We start from the raw sequence: 22294 nt of genomic DNA on the forward strand, positions 1-22294 counted from the left end.
ATGAACAAGGGAATTTTTGCTCCCCAAACCACTATGGTCACTAAAGGAGTTAGGATTTCTCCTGTCATTTTGGGAGACCAACCCATACCCGTTGCTTCCCTGGCTTATGTTGCTTTTACTGAACACTTGAATAAGAGAAAGGAGTGATTTAACTATACCCTGAGTAGTCGCAGAATGACAGTGGAGCATGCATTTGGAAGACTGAAAAAAAGGTGATGGTGCTTTCCATCAAGGCTGGATGTTTTTCATCATTATGTGCCTTGAGTGATAAGTGCTTGGCATATAGTTCACAACATCTGTGAGAGCAAGGGAAGACACCCTGCACGAGGGACGGGAGCAGATGGCAGGGAGACTTTCTGAATGTTATGAACAGCTGGAGAAGGTATATTATAAGGAGGGTTATTTTCTGTGGCCCAAAACATCAAATAGTTCACTTTTTAAAAAAAAAAGTTGCATGTGGATTCAAAGCACTGTAAGGCAAACAAACTGAAGTTACTCTGATGCGTCACCCCTGTGTAGACAAGCCCTCAATTAAAGTCTGTTGAAATCAAGATACCATTATTTCCTTTTTTCTTTTCTGTTTTTGTTTTGGCATAGGTTGTCTTGGAGACACGCAGTTTTGTTTTAGATTTCGCCGATCTTCTGGTAGGAGGCTCTCACTGCACTGTATGCTGGACCAGCTGGATGGAGACTTACCAGTTTCCTTAAAGGTTGGAAATACACTAAAAGGAAACATATCCCAATTTAAAAACAGAAAGTTCAGAAGTACATTTAAAATTTAGCACAGGTACCCTAACTCTGATCTGAATTTTTGGTGTTGGTGTCATAATGACCAAATTTAATTTAGAGAAGTTGATTAAGAAACATTTTCAAAGAGAAATATTCATCAAATTCCTTCTTTTGCTGCATGCCATTACCAGATGGTATTTGAACTGTAAAGTATTCTAGTAGTTATCACTTTTATTAAGTGCTTTTTCTGTATATATGCTATTCATGGCTAGATAAGTGGTGTGGTACAGGGGAATTCCACTGATAACCAGATCCACTCCATGGGTTGCCCTGAAAACTAAAGCTAGAAAGTAATCAGATCCTTGGTCCTGAATAAATAATTGATTTGGTTTCTTAATGAAAAATAAGAACTTTTTACTTTCCAAGATCTGAATTCAGAGTTCTGTTTTTCTTTCAGCTATTGATGGCATCACCTAAATCAAAGCTGCACTTTCTGAATTCCTTTACAAAACTAATTATCTTCATCTACTTCTGGGAAAATACAGAACCCTGAACTCAAGCCTTGATTGATAAATATAGGTGGAAAAGGTTGTGAATTCTTAGGTTTAGGGTGGATGGAAATGGTTTAAATACTTTGTGCTAAAATAGGTTTGTTTTAAGTCTGCATTCTTTTTCTTAATGCTTTGGGAATGTTTTTTAGATTAACTTTTTAACGTGTGCTTTTAAACATTAGTTCATAGTCATATGATTTCAGTACAAACCAAAATCAGGAGACCAAGATTTAAATTAGTAAAAATATGAAAAGGAAAGGAAAAACATCTTGAATACTTACTGAAAATGTCCACAATCAGACTAGAACGAAGGATTCCTTGTTTGTCAGAGACAGGTTTTAACTAAGGCTAAGATTTTATCATGTTTATTTTTAGTAAAAGTCACAAACAGGTCACGGGCTCCGTGAATTTTTGTTTATTGCTTGTGACCCGTCCCTTACTTTACTAAAAATAATGGGGAGGGCTAGGTAGGGAGCAAGGAATGGAGTCCCATTGTGGGGGAGGGGGGAATTGACAGGCTGAGCCCCCACCCTTGGTTCTAGTGGTTGCAGCGGCAGGCGCAGCCACGGGGGGTACACAGACCCTGCTCCAGACCTGGCTGCAGCCGCAGGATGGGTGTGGACCCCTGACTGCAGCCCTGCCAAGCCGCATCGGGGGGGGGGGGGGCACATGGACCTGAGAAGCTGCCAGCAGGGTGCATGGCCCCTGCTCTAGCCACCGGGCAGGGTCATGTGGCCCCGGTTCCAGCTGCTGCCCCCGGCAAAAGCAGTTGAGCAGGGGCGTGTGGCTGCGGCTGCGACCCCTGGCAGAAGCAGCCGGGCTGGTGCTGCAGGGTCCTGATTCCAGCCAGCCCCAGGTGTAGGACAGGGGCGCAGAGTTTCGCCGCCTCCTCCTGGAGCCCCAGAAGTCACGGAGGTCCAGTAAAGTCACAGAATTTGTGAACTCTGACTAAATCGCCTCAGTTGTAACATATGAACTGTAATCGAAGTATATGGTATATGCCTGTTAGTTGATTAAGATAATATATATTGTCAAGTGACAAATTTTAAACAATTTTTTCTTAGGTCGGTAGAAGCTCTTTAGTTCACCATTAAACCTTACACTATGTAGCATAGCGCTCTCTCTCTCTCTCTCTTTTTTTTTTAAAACAAATTTCAGAATTGACATGTTGTTGTTTTTTTTTCTTAGTGATAATCCATGCCAAACTGTTGATGAGCCAATGTATAGCATTATATTAGACTTTCTGATAGTGTTTTCCAGGGGAAACTAAGTCTGGTTGCAGAAAATTTCAGGGGGACGGGTACAGGGAGAATAGAAACAGCAAGCACACTGAACAAACAATAAGTCCACCTAGTGCTACAATAAGTCCATCTTGAGCTTTTCTGTTCAAGCAGTTGTAGAATTTTTAGTTCCTGTAAAGAGGGTGAAGCAAAGTATCCTTTCACTTTACCAAATATATTAAATTTAGAGTATGTAAGAAAACATGATGTTTTAAATAACACATAGAATGTTCAAAAATAGGGAGCTGTCTTTACTTTCAAATTACTGATTTTTTTTTTTTTAACAGAAGGACCCTGCATATTACTATGGCTATGTATATTTTAGACAAGTTCGAGACAAAACATTAAAAAGAGGCTACTTCCAGAAGGTAATCAAATGTCTTACTAGAAAAACATGTACAACATCAATTCCAGAGGCCATTAGACTTGAAGCTCAATAAGGCGGAAGCAGTGTCTCATGCTTTTCTTTACAGCTGTGAGCATATTGGTGCTCAAGAAATGAAATATGACTTATCTACCATTGAACTGTAGCTGCAAAAAAAATTGTAGGGCATGCATTGTGTTCTTCACTATAAATATTATTCATAAGTCATTATTATGTATAGTCTGCATGTATATCTCCAAAATAATTCTATCCACCATACCTTTTAGTAAGAGTAGTTTATCGAACAGAAGAAAAACTCCAATAGCAGGTTTGTTTTTTTTGTATGTTTTAGTTTATAGGAACAGAGAAATAGATTCCTGATACTCTGCGAGGGTGAAAACACTTATAATATTGAGCTGATGAACATTACGATGTGAAGAAGCCATGCTAGAAAGTAACTCAGACTAGGTGGTTTATAGAAATGTTGTAAATAAAATTTCTGTCCACACTCATGAAATTAAGTAACCATGTTAGTAAATGGTTGGAGAATATTGTTCTGAGAAAACTGTGCTTAATGGCTTTGGAACTGTTATCGCACATTTTCAAGCTATAGTGTTAGCCAAGCTTTAAATAGCATTCATTTTTATAGGAGGAAAAACATCAACTCTGTTGTTGAATTCAGTCCTTTCTAAGTTTCTTCTGATATTTACATCTCTTAGCTGGTGATCCTCTCTGATCTAGACCTTTTATAGGTTCCCATATCTGGAAGGTGGAAAGGTGTGTACGTGTGAACCAGTGCTGTTGTGGCTCTACTCTGAAAAATGCTCAAATTTTTGTTTATTTTTTAAAACCCCTTACTCAACACATCTTCTGTGTCTGAAGTAATGTTTGTGTACTTCAGTGACAAATAATTTTAACTACTTTTCACTCTTGTTAGCCCTTCAAATCCAACAAAACTACAGCAGAATTAGCTGAATTTTATTCTGGCTTTTATCTAATCAACAGAATTGTTAACCAAATTCCAGTTGTAGGGCTAAACTTTACTCTCACTAGAAGCTTGCATAAGTATAACTGAGGGCAGAATTTGGCTTGCAGAGTATAAATTACTGGTGACGATGCACAAGCCAGAAAGAACTCTGTTTGTCCTTAAGTTTCCTAGCTGAGCTGCAGGTTAGGCTGTTATTAAAGCCACCTGTTTAATTATAGCAAACTGAGCAAGCCTAACACAGAAGCCTTTGTATTGCACACAATCACACCATGCCATTTGTTTTTCAAAGCCAAACTACACTAATATTGAAACAATAAATTGATAGCTGCTGGCATTTATAGGTCTGTTTGTTGTTACTTGTAGTTACACACTTGTTGCAAAATGATCAGATTTCTTGTAAAAACACCTATTACTACTTTTGGAAGGGACTCAATTAAAATGATTTAATCTTGGATTATTTTGCTGCTTTCTTTATTCCAGTCCTTGGTTCTCATCAGCAAACTACCTTATATCCATCTTTTCCACACTGTGCTTAGGCATATAGCACCAGAATATTTTGAAAAGAATGAACCTTTTCTGGAAGCAGGTTAGTTAATACTATTCTATTGGTTTGGAAAAGCTCATAAAAATTCTAGAAATTCCATGCAACACATGAGCTAAATACTGATGGCATTTTCTAGCTTGTTAATAATAGGAAAAAAAGATTGTAGCTTGCATGTATTTTCCATTTGGGTGGGCTGTTAGTTAAACTCTTAAAAATTGGGTTGAAGACTTATTAGCTAGAAGATTATAATATGGTAGAACCTGACTCCTTCCAAGGGTAGCACAATGCTCCGCATTGAAGACCCTCTGTCCTCTCAGTCTGGGGACCCACCTGCTTAACACAGGTTGTTGGCAGCCGCCGTAATTTGCTCTCCTTGCAATTTGGATTCACTGTCACAGAGAAAGGTATAATAGCTCTCGAGCTTTTGCTGATGAGAAGGGAGAGTAGGCGGAGGAGGCAGTGGCATTTTAATGGCTTCCTTATGCCCATTGGATCCTCTGAACTTCTGGAGCTACTGATATGGGGTCACTAAGAGTCTGGGTTTGCCTTCATCTCCCAGCAGGCACAGCAATAGGAGACTACCAATAATAAGTGACTCATAACTATCTCAGAGTTTCACTAAGTGCCATAAATGGTCCAGGTGTGAGATACGTTCTCCTTTTTGTCCCAGCTGGTTCTGCCCTGAGCAGTGTCGTGCTGCTTTGTGCTTCAGTGAACAGCAATTTTGGAATCAACTTTCATTGGGGATTTGTAATTTACTGAAGTGTATATTAGCAGGGTTTTACTGTATTGTATCACAACCTTTGACCAAAAAACAACTTTTTCTTCTGTGCTTAAAGCTCGCACCTGCTGAACTAGTGAACAGTATTCACAACTACAAATTCTAGAAAGCCTGTAAGCTTTCTAGCCAGATGGCTTTATCATTGGCATATCACTAATATTTATTGTTTATCTTTAAAAAATTTAGTAGCAAACTGGGCTAATCTGTATAACTGTGTGTTCCTTTTACTCTCTCTTGGTATGTAGTTGTACTTACCTAATACAATGGAGTCCTGATCCTAATGGTGACCTCTGGCTGCTACCGTAATATAAATAAAAGAAAAAGAAGACAAAGTGATACTTCTTATTGGACAAATGAATAATTTACAATACCTTTATATTAGAATAACATGCACCATTGACCTTGTCTATGGTATGCAATAAGATGTCTTCAGAATGTGAGGCATACAAAATAGATGACTAAGTGAAAAGGTCTCAGGAGAGTGATGCTGTTGGGGACAAATGTTAATTTAGGACTTAAATTGTTCAGTATGTGTACAAGTAATTTGAATTTCTAGGAGTATAGGATATATAAATTAGATATACAGTATACTTACCTATTTGACTCTGTTTTTCAGTTTGTAGTGATGTTGATCATTGGCCACCACCAGTCCCAGGGAAAACACTAAATTTGCCTATTATGGGCATTATAATGAAGGTAAATGTATGGCTTTTTACCGGGTTCTCCCCTCCCCCATTTACTATATATATTCAGTGTGTTCTGCCTTGTTTTCTTAGTTAAGATTGGGAGGATTCAGAGTAAATGTCCTGGAGCCCTTTGAAAACATATTTTAAAAAAAAATATATATATATAAATATATATTTTTATTTATAATTTTAATCACTAATATTTTACGTAGAGGTTCAAAACAAATGTTTCCAAAACAAAATTTCCAGTCCTCAGCAGCTAGCTAATTGCTGTTTCAGTACCTTTCCTCCAGAATATACTTTCCAAGAGGTTTTCATAGTGATTTCATTGATGTGCCAAAATATACTGGCACATTGGAGAAAACTTTAAAATATTTAGGGCTAAATTTTCCACTATATGAATGTAAGACCATTCAAGTCAGTGGAGATAAACTGATGGAAATTGGAGGAAAATCTGGCTTGTCCTAGTAGTTTTTCAATATTTTACAAATCTGCAAGTCAGTCGATATATGGGTCCTGGCAGTCCAAGAAATTAAGCAACTTAAAAACTATCCCTACCCCTAATATTGAATACAAACATTTTTTTAAAAATAAATTTTAAAAGCTTAAGCTAGTACACACTAAACTAAACCATAGCAACTGCAGTGGTTGGATAGGGATAGGAACTGAAGCATTTGGGAGCCACATTCCTTCATAGCCTTGAATAGATTTCATCCATGCAGAGTTTGTGACTGCAGAGTTGCTGTTATCAAATGGTTCCAGGCTTGTGGCCAGAGGCCTGTGCATTCCCAAAGATGGAGATCTGCATGAGACAATTTTGGAAGAACTGTTCTTACTAGTAAAGCAGTGTTCTGTTTTTATTATAACTTCTAATTGGCAAGAATTGGATCTGCCTTATTTTGGGATATCTTCTGTTTTTCTAAATTCTGAATATTTAATTCTCGGATACAAGAAAACAGAATGCTCTTTTATAATGGCTTTATTTTTTTTAGCATTTAGTTACTTGGAAAGTGTGGGAGGCTGCTGCTGACACTTTCAGCTGCATCATGGCTTTTTTCTCCCCACTATGCTTAGGCAAGTACTAGCTCTGTTTCAGTCTGCACTCCTGAGCCTCCACTCCTCACTGATTTCCAATATGATATGATTTAGGGTTGCAGTACTAACAGCTGCAGGTTGTGAGGTCGGGAACTACATAAACATTTTTCAGTTGGTTTTGGTTTCAACCAGTATTTAGAAAGAAGTCTGAGGTTTTGGGAGATAAATTCTCACTGGTAACTACCATTTTAAACTGAGAAGTGTAAAACCTATGTAGGGTATTTCTTTCCTAACTTCTAAAATGCCACAGGTTCTGAGCTCTCTGTTTTCATTAGGATTTTTTCTATTAAAGGAACTTTCAGCTTGCCTCTAGTAAAACAAACAGAAACCAATCATACTCTTATTTTTAAAAATGTTTAGTCATGTAATATTGTGTAGGATTCTTCAACATTAATATAGTTCTTGTAGCTGTGGTCTCTAGCTAGATTTTCAATATTGTCGGGGGAGTTAAGTATCACTCTTTAAAGTAGAACCGTCTTATTTATTATTTTCCAAAAAGTTCAGCCTGAGGTAGACAGCCTGCATGGAAAAGTTCAGCCCAAAGAGTTAAAATTTGCAGTTATAAGCAACTGAAAACAGGGTCTTGTAATGGGAAATGTCAGGCAACCTTAATAATAGGCAGTGCTGTGAGCACTGCCTAAAATGTCCCATACTTAGTATTCTAAGCGTAAATTAGTTGGATAGGAAACCTAATTACTTCTTTTTTCTTTTCCCCCCTCCTAAGGTGCGGATTCCAACATGTCATGACAAGCCTGGAACAACCCACATAGTACAGTTCACACACCAGGTAGATATCAGATATTGCTATAATACAGACCACTGAAAGAGAGCATGTATCTTTTGGTTTTAAATTATTACTATCTTGGTGTATTCTAGATGTGTGAATTATAGCATTTTTGATGCTGATATACCAACATACCAGTTTTCTTGCTTTTTTGGATGAATAAGTGAAAGCAGTTTGAGATGGCTTCTTTGTCTGTACAAATTTTAATGAGCATGATCTTAAAGAACTGTCCATTCTAAATTATTTATTTTTGATTTCTAAAAGGGGTACATGTAGAAACAATCTTAAAATAAATGATGAAAAATCAGTAGTACTATGCTGTCACACAAAAAGAGGCAGTATCGATTACAGTTAGGCCCCAGGTTACTGAAGGCTGAACACATTGACTTGCATCTGGATAACAAATTGAAAGTTCATGCAGATATTGGAGCACAGTGTAATATGTTCCCTATGAGAAGCACAAAGGAATGCTTTAGTACGTCCCTTTCAGTATCTTTGCAGACCATCCTTTCACTGCAGTCTCCTGATTTCTTATGCTCTTGTATATTTTGCACCTTGAAGAAACCTATCTGAAGGAGTTCAACAAGTCTATTTTCCTTAACGACTTCTGACACTGTATTTCACATCTCATGCTCTGGGTTGCATAGCCACACAGGCCATTTAATTTTGTGGTGCTGGGGCCTAGCAAAAAGGCAGCTGTACTTGAGAGAACATACTACTTAAATGTGATATGGTGGCTTAAGAGATGTTTCCATGAAGCATTGTTTGCCTGAATAGTTTGAGAAATGTCTATACAAACCATTTCTGGATGGGTTATGCAACAATTTTAGAGTGGGCCTGTGATGGAAAGGGAATTTTCTGTAGTATTTTTGTGAGTCCTGTGTTTGCCTCAGTTTCCCCTGAAGGTGGGGAGGACTAAGTCTGCTCTCAGGGTGGGCTTAGAGAGAGAGAGGTGGAGGTATGTCACCTAGTTGTCTGGAGCCTGAATGGGTTATTAAAAAATGACTGGCCAAGGCCAACTCCATATCAGTGAAAAATTCAAGAAGACACCTGACTCTCAGCAGGGAAGCTGGGCACAGACCCCAGCTCGAGAACAAAGGACTTGGCGGTGTAAGGTTGGGGGATAAAGGATTGGCTTCTGGAATGAGTCTGGGCTCTCACCTGGAAACTGGCAAAGGAGGTCAGACTTTGAGAGAAACACAGAACCTGAACAAGGGGTTCACTACAGTGTGGCTGGGACTCTGGGCTAACCAGAATGGACTATACTTTACTTTAACCTGCATTTCTCTGTGCTAACCTAAGGACTTGCGATGCTGTGTGCCAGGTAATGAATAAATGGTTACCTTGTTTTTAAAAGGCTGACTGTCTCATTGAGAACATGATGCTCTGAAGGGACACAGTACAAGCCTCCTGCAAGACTCTGGTGTGGCTGGATTTGCTGCAGTGAGCCTTGAGTGAGAGATGGGGATGCTGGTGCTGAAGGCCCACTCTTGGAGGCCACAGGCCTGCCCCTGTGGAACTGTGTGGGCCCTTGGGGTCCGGCACATGAATGAGTCACTCCTAGGAGGCTGATAACCAGCTGGGGCATAGACCAGACCCTGTGACTCAGTGACAGTGCCATGAACCAAGAAGTCAGGATACTTTCCCTATAAACTGTTTTCATTTTAAGTGGCTTATAAAGGGAGTGGTGGTTTTGTCACAGTGGTAAAATCAGATTAGTAAGCACCAATTTGTAAAAGGTCACAGAGGAATCATGGAATTTGTTGTGGATGGGCTAATGGTTAGGGCACTACCCTGGGATTTGAGAGACCTGGATTCAGTTTTCTGCTCTGCCAGAGACTTCCTGTGTGACCTTGGGCAAGTCAGTTAGCCTCTCTGTGCCTCAGTTCCTTATCTGTAAAAATTGGAACTAATAATACTTCCCTACTTTACCGTATTTACCCTCATAACACTCCTGTAAAGATTGTGAAGCACTCTGCGATCTGCTGCTCATAAGCTCTATATAAAATATAGGTATTTATTAATTAATAAATTAGATAACCCTTTCTCAATTCTAGGTGCTTATGGCAATTGCAATAAACAAGTAGCCATATTCAGTGTTTTATCTAACAGTTTGTGAATTCAATTCCCAACAAAATAATCTGTAATTCTACTACTTTAAACCCCTCCATTAAAAACTCAGGAGCGTCTTTTCTTTCTGCGCCCCTTTTCTAATTGTGTCCTGATGGCAATCCGAGTGCAGGCTCCCTTAGACCAAGCAGCAAGTTCTAGGGTTGAAAACTCCTTCCAGAAAATATCCTGCCAGCGGCCCCCTTTTTGATCGAGGGGTTTATGATACAGAGGCCCACTGGTGGTTCACTACTCTGTGTCAGCATCTCCTGTCAGGCCTGACATACTCATTACACCTGTGTCATGATAGATACCTAAAAGGTGGCATATAATATATTACTGGAAGACTAATAACTCACTGATCATTAATATTCTTGTGTGATGTATATAGGGGCATGTACAGAGTGTTCTAAATATGTGCTAGAATTATGTTCTTAATGTGTTTGGCAAGCAGTGCATAAGCTCAGTCTGCCTTAGACAAAGAAATGTGTATTTGCTTGTATGACCAGCCTGGTTGTCAGGTAGATACAATGAAAGCACATTTATATATAAGGTAAACAAAGCTATCAATCTAAGAAGTAGGGGAGAAGACAGCATGGCTCTACTCGCAAGCAGGAAAGAGAAGCTTGGTGTGGACTTACTCTTCAAATAATATATTTAAAAGGTTTATTGTCAGAACATCAAATGGTAAGCAGTTGATCAACTGATTTTATAATATAGTAACACAGTATACAAAGTGTAGTGAGTAAGGTCTTCTCTATGAAAGCCTGTAACACACTGATGATTAATATCATTCTGGGGTGTATGTATAACACTATGAGGAACTATGGATGCTAACTGATATTGTGCTTTAAAGTCTGTAACCAAACAAAGGGAGAGACAGGTTTTCTCCCAGACAGGAGGGAAGGCAGCTATCTACCTGTCTCCAGTGTAAATTAAGCAATATGGAAGCTCTATTTACATACAAATCAGCAGGGAGATGGGAAGAACAGGAAGGGGAAGAATAGCAAGAAGCCCTCCTGGCTCTTGAAACAGAGAGAAACTTTGGGCTGATATAAGAGGGGCAAAAAAGTCATTTGAGTTACCCATCACTTGGGGGATTCCAAGCTGAAGTGACTGGGACTGAATATAGGTGAAAAACATACTTAGACAAGGATTATCACTTGCTTAAGTTACACAGTCAACCTGTGGAATGCTTTGCTAGAGGATGTTGTGAAGGCCAAGACTATAACGGTTCAAAAAAGAACTAGATAAGTTCATGGAGGATAGGTCCATCAATGGCTGTTAGCCAGGATGGGCAGGGTTGGTGTCCCTAGCCTCTGTTTGCCAGAGGCTGGGCAGCAGGGGATGAATCACTTGATGATCACCTGTTCTGTTCATTCCCTATGAAGCACCTGGCATTGGGCACTGTCGGAAGACGGGATACTGGGCTAGATGGACCTTTTGGTTTGACCTAATGTGGCAGTTCTTATGTACTCGTAAAAGCATACTTTTACTACTGTCTGTAACCATTGCTATCTTTACTCCTTATACTTGGCATGACTTAAACCTATGACTTCTTTTTTAATAAACTTGTTTTATTTTTGCTATAAAACAAGTCAGTGTTATGATTGAAATAAGAGTATTTGTCAAACCCTGGTTAAATTAATGAGATGCAGTGTATTGTCTCTTTTAAAGGAGCAATTAATTTAATTACTTCTGTGGGTGTTCCAGGAGATGGCTGTTCACTAATTGTGACCTGCAAGGACAGGAAGAGTCCTGAAGATTTTGCTGGCAAGGCATACAAGCTGGTGTGTCAGGGAATTGTCACGCAGTTTAGCAGTAGCAAAACTCTCATTTGCTCAGGCTAAGAGGGGTAACACGGTAACTCACAATTCTGGGAGTCCCAGCAGACTGTCTCATTGGCAGAGGATTTTGGGAAAATTTGGGATTGGAAGAGTGGTGGGGTTACTTTTCAAAAAGAACAAGGCAGTGGAAGTCAGGGTGTGATCTGGATGCTTGTATGCTGGCTGTTGGCATCACGGGGGCGCTGAGAGCCACAGCAGTGGAGCATTTAAGGCACCCAGAGTTGCTGCGCAGGTGGTGGCACAACCCCTTACTGGTCTGGGTTGAACCCTCGAGGCTGGGGGCTGTTAGTTCAAGCAGCTTAGTTGATACCATTACAGTTGAGACCCATAGAGAGGTTACCAAGTGAAAAACCATTTAAGGCTAAAAGACAAAACCATCATCTTAAACTTCCCCTGGAAATGACTGAAAAGCAACTGCAGGCTCTGGAGCAAGGTTCCTTTAAATAAGTCGAATTTCTTCACATTGATTTCAGGATGAGGGTAGGTGGAGTGCAGCTTCCTCAGCATTTGGCTATTGGGGAGCTGACTCAAAAATCCCCGTTTAGGGGACAAACCCCTAAAAGTTCCATATTTTGTCACAGAAGCCATGGATATGATAAACCCCCCTCTGGCTTATATTTTCTCCTAAATCTTGGGGTGAAATGTCTTAAACATTTGGTATTGTCCCTGGGCTAAGACTGACAATTGCAACAAACTTAATGGATATCCTTACTTCATCCTTAGCACAGGTAAATAATGAATATGGATATGACCTAGTACATGTCCTGCTTTTCATTTTTGGCCCACTGTCTGTAAACATTTCAGGGCGACTCTTATTCCATACTTCTATGTGTTTTATACTGACCAAAAAGTTAATTTTCTGCCTTTCAGGAAGACACACAAATCTCCATTGCTTTACCTACTGTTCATGAAGTGGATCTTTTCAGGTAAGAATTTGGCCTTATTTTTCCAGTAGTATTGAATACTCACAAATCACACTCAGGTCAATAAGAGTTTCATAAAACATGACTGTCTAGTTAACCAACTAATTTTAACAGCATCTTTGCAAATAGTTAAGGCATTTTTTGCATTAAGATGACTAAAGGAAAGTACATCTAACACTAGTTGAAAGTAACTACAATAAGTAGCAAGGTCTATATAATTGAATATTTATTTATGGGGAAACTGTTCTAATAACTTAAAGCAGGTAAAATATTTACTATAGTTTTAAAATGTCCTTTATCTAGTTCTGTCCTTTTAACTGGAATTTGTATTCATTTTGGTGATAAGTATATTGAAAGTGTCTATATGCTCTTTCTATATATCTGTTTGCAGATGTTTCTGTCCAGTATTCTTTCACATTCAGATGCTTTGGGAACTAGTGTTATTAGGAGAACCAGTTGTTGTTATGGCACCATCACCTTCCGAATCGTCAGAAACTGTTCTAGCACTTGTTAGGTAACTATGATAGAGCATCCTTACAGTTCAAGTTCTATTGATTTAAGAAGAATATTGAATACCATCTAATGAAGCTCTAGAAATTTGACATTTATTAGTGTAAATTTAAGTGAAATACTGTATCTTTATGTATATACTTAATTCAACCTTCTATATTTCTGTTCCACAGTTGTATTTCACCTTTGAAGTACTGCAGTGATTTTAGGCCCTACTTCACTATACATGACAGTGAATTCAAAGAATATACCACTCGTACACAGGCCCCGTAAGTAAGATTGATTACAGGTGTAAAAGTTGATATTCAGGTCATTCTTGCACCACAACCATGGCTTAAAGTGGAAACCGAAAAAGAATAAATCTAATTTTTTGAGACTTTGATTCTGGACATTTTGGAAAGAAAACTCCTCCTTTTTTGGTGTTGTGACACAGCAGGCTATAGTTAACTATTTTATACAAAATGGGGAATGAACTCGCTAGGCATTAGTGCTTCTGAAAAGGATCTGGCAGTTATGTTGGATCACAAATTGAATATGAGTTAAGGTGATGCAGTTGTGAAAAAGGCAGATATACTTCTGGGTTTATTAACAGGACTATCTGTTCCACTCAGCTCTGTAGTGGTGGGGCCTGAGCTGAAGTATTTTGTTCAGTTTTAGGCTCTGCTCTCTAAGAAAGAAAGATGTCCAGATTGGACAGAGTCCTGAGGAGACCAAGGAATATGATAAAGGGTTTAGAAAACATAACCTATGAAGAAGAGTTAAAAAATTAAAACAAAACTGAGCATGCTTAGTCTTGAGAAAAGACAACTGAGGGGGGACCTGATCAGTCTTCAGATATGTTAAGGGCTGTTAAAAAGAGGATGGTGATCAATTGTTCTTCATGTCCATTGAAGGAAGGACAAGATATAATGAGCTTAGTCTGCAGCAAGAGAGATTTAGATTAGATATTAAGAGAAACTTCCTAACTGTAAGGGTAATTAAGTTCTGGAACAGGCTTACAAGGGAGGTTGTGGAATCCTCATCATGCAGGTTTTTAAGAACAGGCTAGACAAATGCTGGTCAGGGATGGTTTAAGTATACTTGATTCTGTCTCTCGAGGTCCTTTCCATCCCTTCATTTATATGATTCTATTTTAATTTTGGTTAATGCTGCTATTTGAGAGAAAGAATCATAGAATATCAGGGTTGGAAGGGACCTCAGGAGGTCATCTAGTCCAACCCCCTGCTCAAAGCAGGACCAATCCCCAATTAAATCATCCCAACCAGGGTTTTGTCAAGCCTGACCTTAAAAACCTCCAAAGGAAGAAGATTCCACCACCTCCCTAGGTAACCCATTCCAGTGCTTCACTACCCTCCTAGTGAAAAAGTGTTTCCTAATATCCAACCTAAACCTCCCCCACTGCAACTTGAGACCATTACCCCTTGTTCTGTCATCTGCTACCATTAAGAACAGTCTAGATCCATCCTCTTTGGAACCCCCTTTCAGGTACCTGAAAGCAGCTACCAAATCCCCCTCATTCTTCTCTTCTGCAGACTAAATAATCCCAGTTCCCTCATCCTCTTCTCATAAATCATGTGCTCCAGCTCCCTAATTATTTTTGTGGCCCTCCGCTGGACTCCTTCCAATTTTTCCACATCCTTCTTGTAGTGTGGGGCCCAAAACTGGGCACAGTACTCCAGATGAGGCCTCACCAATGTTGAATAGAGGGGAACGATTACATCCCTCAATCTGCTGGCAATGCCCCTACTTATATATCCCAAAATGCCATTGGCCTTCTTGGCAACAAGAGCCCACTGTTGACTCATATCCAGCTTCTCGACCACTGTAACCCCTAATTTCTTTTCTGCAGAACTGCTGCCTAGCCATTCAGTCCCTAGTCTGTAGCGGTGCATGGGATTCTTCTGTCCTCAGTGCAGGACTCTGCACTTGTCCTTGCTGAACCTCATCAGATTTCTTTTGGCCCCATCCTCTAATTTGTTTAGGGCCCTCTGTATCCTATTCCTACCCTCCAGCGTATCTACCTCTCCTCCCAGTTTAGTGTCCTCTGCAAACTTGCTGAGGGTGCAGTCCACACCATCCTCCAGATTATTAAGATATTGAACAAAACCAGCCCCAGGACTGACCCTTAGGGCACTTGGTTTGATACCGGCTGCCAACTAGACATGGAACCATTGATCACAACCCGTTAAGCCTGACAATCTAGCCAGCTTTCTATCCACCTTAGAGTTCATTCATGCAGCCAATACTACTTTTACTTCCTGGCAAGGATACTGTGGGAGACCATATCAAAAGCTTTGCTAAAGTCAAGGCATAACACGTCCACTGCTTTCCCCTCATCCACAGAGCCAGTTATCTCCTCATAGAAGGCAGTTAAGTTATTCAGGCCTGACTTGCCCTTGGTGAATCCATGCTGACTGTTCCTGATCACTTTCCTCTCCAAGTGCTTCAAAATGAATTCCTTGAGGACCTGCTCCATGATTTTTCCAGGGACTGAGGTGAGGCTGACTGGCCTGTAGTTCCCCAGATCTTCCTTCTTCCCTTTTCTTAAAGATGGGCACTACATTAGCCTTTTTCTGGTCTTCCAGGACCTCCCCCGATTGCCATGAATTTTCAAAGATAATGGCCAATGGCTCTGCAATCACATCCGCCAGCTCCTTTAGCAACCTCGGATGCAGCGCATCCGGTCCCATGGACTTGTGCTCTTCCAGCTTTTCTAAATAGCCCTGAGCCACTTCTTTCTCCAAAGAGGGCAGGTCACCTCCTCCCCATGGTGGGCCACCCAGTGCAGCAGCCTGGGAGCTGACCTTGTTCGTGAAGACAGAGGCAAAAAAAGCATTGACTACATTTGCTTTTTCCACATCCTCTGTCACTAGGTTGCTTCCCTCATTCAGTAGGGGGCCCACACTTTCCTTGACTTTCTTCTTGTTGCTAACATACCTGAAGAAACCCTTCTTGTTACTCTTAATATCTTTTGCTAGCTGCAACTCCAAGTGTTATTTGATCTTCCTGATTTCACTCCTGCATGCCTGAGCAATATTTTTATACTCCTCCCTGGTCGTTTGTCCAATCTTCCACTTCTTGTAAGCTTCTTTTTTGTGTGTGTGTGGGTTTAAGATTAGCAAGGATTTCACTGTTAAGCCAAGCTGGTCATCTGCCATATTTATTATTCTTTCTACCCATCGGGATGGTTTGTTCCTGCAACCTCAATAAGGATTCGTTAAAATACAGCCAGCTGTCCTGGACTCCTTTCCCCCTCCTGTTATTCTCCCAGGGGATCCTGCCCATCAGTTCCCTGAGGGAGTCAAAGAAGAGCTGAAACCTGAGGTATAATGTTAGTCATCTCTTATTTAGGATCATACTTGAAGTCAGTGGGATGTCTGTGTACCTGATTGGTGAAAGAGTTGAATCCTGAATGAGAAAAGATGCCTTCCCCTTCAGTAAGGGCTTGTCTGCATGGGGAAACTGACAAGAATAGGTACAGCAGAACAAATTATTCTGTAATAGTCATTCCAGAATAGTTCCTCATGGAGATGGTATATTCTGGAATAAAAGTCACTTTATTTCAAAATAATTACTACATAAAATGACTAATTTTGGAATAGAGCCTCCATACAAGGGGTCTATCCTGGAATAGCTATTGCACAACAGCTTATTTCACAACAGCTATTCCATTAAATTTCCATGTGTAGACAAAATTTAAGAAAGTTTGTGCTTTTCTCAGTGAACCTGTGTGAATGTATCAGTCATATTTGTGAATTTGGGAAATAGGATTTGAAATCTTGAATTTTCATAAATGCTCTTAGACCAAATTGTGGCACTTCAGATCCATATTCAAATGTTGGTAACCAGATCATATACTTATATTCAAAATATGTATTTTATTGAAATATTACAACTTAATCACTGATTGTTTGCATTAGATTTACTGATCATATTCTGAACAAGGTTCCTTTAAAGCATGAGCAACTCGTGACTGTTCTGCTGAAAAAATTTTTTTTTTTTTTCAAAAAAAAAAAAAAATCCTCAGAAAACACAGTAATGGAAAAGCATCCAAACTTGGACACTATATTTGTGGTCCATTTATTTTTAGCAAATGGATTGCAAACTGAATAACCAGTCACATGGAATCCAAAGTTGTGTTTGTCTAAACTTTAGTGACCCATGTTTAAAAGTAACAGCAAAAGAGAGAAATGCATCCTTCTGATTTTTTTCATTAAAAAATTTAGAGACTGGAAGAGGCCTTTATTTCTGAGAGTCTCTTGTTCTAAAGATGGTGAATTCTGACAATACAGTTTCCATGCTGTACTTCAGCATCCAGGGTAAAAAGAGTGATAGGGTGTTTTTGTCTTACCATTTTTCTGTGAGAGTTCATTTGAAAAATTATGATTAAAAAGACAAAAATATCCTATCACAGAACGATCACTCCACCTCTGATCTCTTAGTCCTCAAAGGAAACCTGCACAAACACCTTCAAAAGACAAGCCTGGGAGCTTAAATTCATAACTTGGCTAGACACTGAAAATAATCGACTTAATAGAGCCACTTGTTTCGTTTCACTACAATAATCTGTAACCCACTAATCCACCTTTGCCCTATGACTGCAGTAGTCAGTTGCCCACTTTCTCATGTGTTAATTCCTTATGCTTAACAGTCTGTTCCATATTGTATTTAGTTGTGACACTCTAATTACCTTTACCAGACGTGAAGAAGAACTCTGTGTAGCTTGAAAACTTCTTTCACCAACAAAAGTCGGTCTGATAAAAGATATTACCTCACTTATCTTCTCTCTTATATACTGGGACCAACAGGGCTACAACAACAGTGTAAACAAAAAGGGAAAAAATTAACAACCTTGAAATACATTGAATTATGAAATGGTCTCCCAACACCTGGGACTTCTTCAGTCTAGTTTTAGAAAGCAGTGTTTTCTAATAGCAAACAATCATACATCAGCAGGGAACTAAGCTAGATCTAATAAGTTTCTCCCCTCTTAAACTCCTGGTCATCTGGAGGAGCAATAGGTCATTTGACAAAGGACATGGACTGACAAGTTTTAAAGTAATAACGGCTTGTCATAGTAAAAACTTGAAGTAGCCATTTGGCTTTTAGCTACACACAAGATCAAACTGCTGTTATATCTATGTAAATCCAGATAAATTCCATAGATTTGCATAGTTATTCCAGGGTTGTACCAGTGCAACTGAGGAGAACTTAACCTAGAATTGGTACAACGTGAGACGTGGCAGGAGTGCTGTCTTATTACAGTATAGACTTTAAATAAGGTTGTCTACTTTTAGAATTATTAATATTTGAAATTAATATTGCTATGGGAAATCATCAAATACTAATTTAACCATACGTTCCTTTATTAAGTCCAAAGGCCAAATGATATTTATACAATTGCTCTTAACATGACTAAAAAGGTAAATAATAAGCAGTTCACTACATCCCAACAGTAACAAAACGTTTATAAAAAGAAGGCCTCTGACTGGTACAGTACTGGTACTGGTAATTTGTTAGTCTCTAAGGTGCCACAAGTACTCCTTTTCTTTTTGCAAATACAGACTAACATGGCTGCTACTCTGAAAACATTTATAAGCATTTGATCAAGATACTTACAAACTGGCTAAACTCAGGGGTGCTTAGCTCCGTATTAGTGGGCTCTAACATCATCAGGCAGGTATTAGCAATGAGCCCTTTAAGAGTTTACTTTTTATACCCTTTAACAAACAAGTGATATCATTGCCAATTACTGGCTTCAGTTAACAACCAATTTGAGACAGTTCACTCTTATTTCCAGGCTTAATCCAGATAAGATTTACAATCTCCTTTCTTCCTAAAGGCAACCATCCTCAAACTTTTGAGAGTTGCACCCCCCACTTACCCTTGTCCACACACCCCCTCCTCCTCCCACTCGGGCCAGGGGTGGGACCGCGGACTGGGGCCGAGGTTGGGGTGGGAGCAGAGCCACAGGTGGGGTGTGACAGGTGTCGGTCAGTCCTCCGAGCCCCTAGGGGTGATGGAGAGCAATGGTCTCCATGACAGGCCTCAGCCCCACCTCCCGGGCATTGGGGAATTAGCAGGAAGGGGTGCCGGCCAGAGTCAGTAGCGCACCCCTCAGGCAGGAGAGCGCCGGCCAGAGTCAGTAGCGCGCCCCTCAGGCAGGAGAGCGCCGGGGTAGGGGAACGCAGGCCCACCCAACTCCACTGCGTTCCAGCCCAGGACCCTGACAGTGGCAGGAGGCGAAGGTCCCGCCGCTGGGTCAGCGGGGCAATCCGCACCCGCTGACCAAACACACCCACCCCACGGTGTAGTTGGGCCCCTGGGCTACTTCCTAACCGGTCTCTCTCAGGCAGGCCGCTCCGGTCCCTCCATCTCCTCCGGGTATTCTGCTGCGGGCAGCTCCGGGTATTCCGCTGCGGGCCACCCCCGCTCCCCCTTGGTATCGGACTCACGCTGGCCCAGGCTGCAGTCAGGCCCCTCCAGGTCCTCTGGGTATTCAGCGGCCAGCAGCCCTGGTTGCCACAGGCCTTCCCCCCGGTCAGGCTCCTCCTTGCCCAGGGCTTTGCCTGGGTCAGCAGCAGGATCGCGAGGGAGCAGCCTGTGTTTGTCTCCCTCTCTGGTGCTCTCCTCAAAGGGCAGAGGGCCCCGCCCTTTGAACTTCCTGTCCCACCCTTCCCCTTCCGGGGATTGGTGGAAGCTTGGCCTGGCCCAGCCCACTCAGGCTCAGAGGGTGGCTCTTTACCCTCTGGTTTGGAGGGGAGCCACCCTGGTTCCCTACATGGGGGCTGGGAGCCAGGCCCGTGGCCAGGTGCACCTCCACTTTTAGCCTTGCTCCAGTCTCGGCCCCGGTTCAGGAATGGAGCCACGGCCATTGGCCAAAGCTGGGGGCTGGTGCAGGGCCGGGAGTGGAGTTGCAGCTGGGCCATGGTGGGGGTTGGTGCTGGGCCCCCAGCTGGGTGTGGAGCCACACCAAGGCTGGAGACAGGGCCAGGTGAGGGGATGGGAGGAGCTGGGGATATGGCTGGGGTGGGACGGGAGCAGAGCTGGGGGCGGGGAGGGTTGGGTGGCAGTCCCTCGTTGCCTCTCTACAGGGGCACTCCCCACGCTCTGGGGACCTCTGTCCTAAAGCCTTTCCTCGACTCCTTCATGCTGTTCAACAGTTTTCCCATTGCATCTGGGTTCACGTAGGTTTTAATGTTGGAGTGTGGGTTGGGGAAGGGCCATGTTGGCTCATTTTAAGACATCTGCAGTCACCTGTACCAGTCAGAGGCCTTCTTTTTAGAAATTTCCCCTTATTTCATTAATGATTTGAACCAGACATTCTCCCTACTTCATTCCTCTATCACTCGTTATTTTCAAGGCCTTCCTTCTACTTGCTAGTCTGGGCCTTTCTTTACAAATATATATAACATATATTTCCTTAACCAAACTTAAGGTAACGTTAATTCTTTAATTTCATAATTATCCTACATCTACACTATAAGCTGGTGGGGGTGAGTCCCATGCTTGCGTACACATACTCAAGCTAGCACAAGTACATGTATGTTTGCAGGGAAATTGCATCACTAGTGTATATATAGCTTATGATGTATCTGTTCTGCAGTCCTCTGAAAGCTGAGACTTCGGGAAATGCTGTTTAAAAAAATTAAGTTTTTCATGTGGTTAATTATTTCTTTGTGTTGGTATTAATTTCTCACTCTTAAGAATAAGTTCAAGTTAGAATAATATTTGATATCTAAATTTCAGTGGCAAAAACTGTTGCTCCCTTGATTGAAGAATTTCTTCTTTTTCTAGGCCCTCTGTCATTTTAGGAGTGACAAACCCTTTTTTTGCAAAAACACTCCAGCACTGGCCACACATTGTCCGAATAGGAGAGATTAAACTTCCAGGTAAAACATAAGCTCTACAACAGAACTCTGCTTCAAAGTGTAAAAAATATTGACTTTTCATTTTTTCCTTTAGTGAAGTCTTGAACTCTAATAAACAATCTAAATGCTTTGTGAGCCAGTTTCCAGAATTGAGTTTATTATGCAAAACAGTGTTAACCATGTTTCTCATGAAATTTAAGGATGTTAAATGAACTCAAACTCTCGAAAATATTGGAGGGCTGGTACTTAGTGTAAAGTCCATCTAGCATTCTATTTTTCTGTCTTCAAGGTAGGAGGTAATGATACTTATTAGCGTCTGTGTTTTTATCTTTAAAAACTCAGTCTGTTTTCATATTTCTGCCAAGAAATTAAACTTTTGCTAATGTGTCACTCATGAAATTTCTGATGTTGATTTCTTTTAGAATCAGTAGAACGCAGTAAGAGCTTGTCTATTTCAAACAGGAGTACCTCGACGCATACGGCAAAACCAGTAAAGCACTGTAGCAGTGTCCACCCAGAGCATAACTGCTGAGCAGGCTAGTGTGCTGTAGTCACAGCTGGGTTTACTGCATGCTAATGTTCTGTGTGGACAACCCCGAAGAATAACAGTCATTTAAAAAGTGCACAGAATACTACCTGCATAAAACTAGCTGATGGTGCCACTGTTTTAGGAAAAGATGCATTTGCTGATGTGATTTTTTTTAAACTACTTAGATTTTTGTAATATGCTCTTTAAGTCATTATAGTACTTAAAATTGTATGACTCTTTTTATACAAATGGAAATTTCTGTCCACTTACCTTTTGGATAACAAAGAAATTTTCAGCCAACCAGTAATAAGATCATAAAGTGCTCTGTGTGTGTGATTGTGATATTAAGTATCTGAACTCAGTCCTCCTTTGCTCTGATACGTTATTTTGTTCTGGGCCAAGAATGCAGGAATAACTTCAGGCAGAGTATTTCAGCATGAAATCCATTCTTCATGGAAAAATATTTCGGAGTATTCCACCTTCTGGAGTATAACTGTCATTATTGGCCTAGGAACTGTCTTCCCCAGAACTAGGGAAGTTTTTTGAAATGAGAGAGGAAAGATTACTTTGATAGAGAGTTTTAAAGTATCCTATGGCCATGAATAGACACCTCATAGTGAAAGTAGCAAAAAGATTTGTTTAAAGTCAAATTTTCAGACCTCTTCAAAATCCATGTGCACAGTCAGATTAGCTTGAAAACTAG

General features: G+C 40.6%; 1 protein-coding gene across 6 annotated transcripts in view; it reads left to right on the plus strand.

Moving 5' to 3' along the window:
• DENND6A (DENN domain containing 6A) overlaps positions 1-22294 on the plus strand; it is a 45448-nt gene that overhangs the window by 13204 nt on the left and 9950 nt on the right. For 5 of the 6 annotated variants that reach the window (XR_007357629.2, XR_007357628.2, XM_048857716.2 and 2 more), the window contains exons 4-12: positions 598-710; positions 2848-2928; positions 4393-4498; positions 5854-5933; positions 7743-7805; positions 12629-12684; positions 13073-13195; positions 13365-13460; positions 20989-21083. Coding sequence is in view for 4 of the 6 variants with exons in the window: in XM_048857716.2 (XP_048713673.1) it covers positions 598-710; positions 2848-2928; positions 4393-4498; positions 5854-5933; positions 7743-7805; positions 12629-12684; positions 13073-13195; positions 13365-13460; positions 20989-21083 (813 nt within the window). In the remaining 2 variants the exon portion in view is untranslated. The remainder of the gene's footprint in view (positions 1-597; positions 711-2847; positions 2929-4392; positions 4499-5853; positions 5934-7742; positions 7806-12628; positions 12685-13072; positions 13196-13364; positions 13461-20988; positions 21084-22294) is intronic. The other variant, XM_048857714.2, reaches the window with a different exon arrangement.

This window comes from Caretta caretta, chromosome 7 (genome assembly GCF_965140235.1).
Source record: "Caretta caretta isolate rCarCar2 chromosome 7, rCarCar1.hap1, whole genome shotgun sequence".
NCBI lineage: Eukaryota > Metazoa > Chordata > Testudines > Cheloniidae > Caretta > Caretta caretta.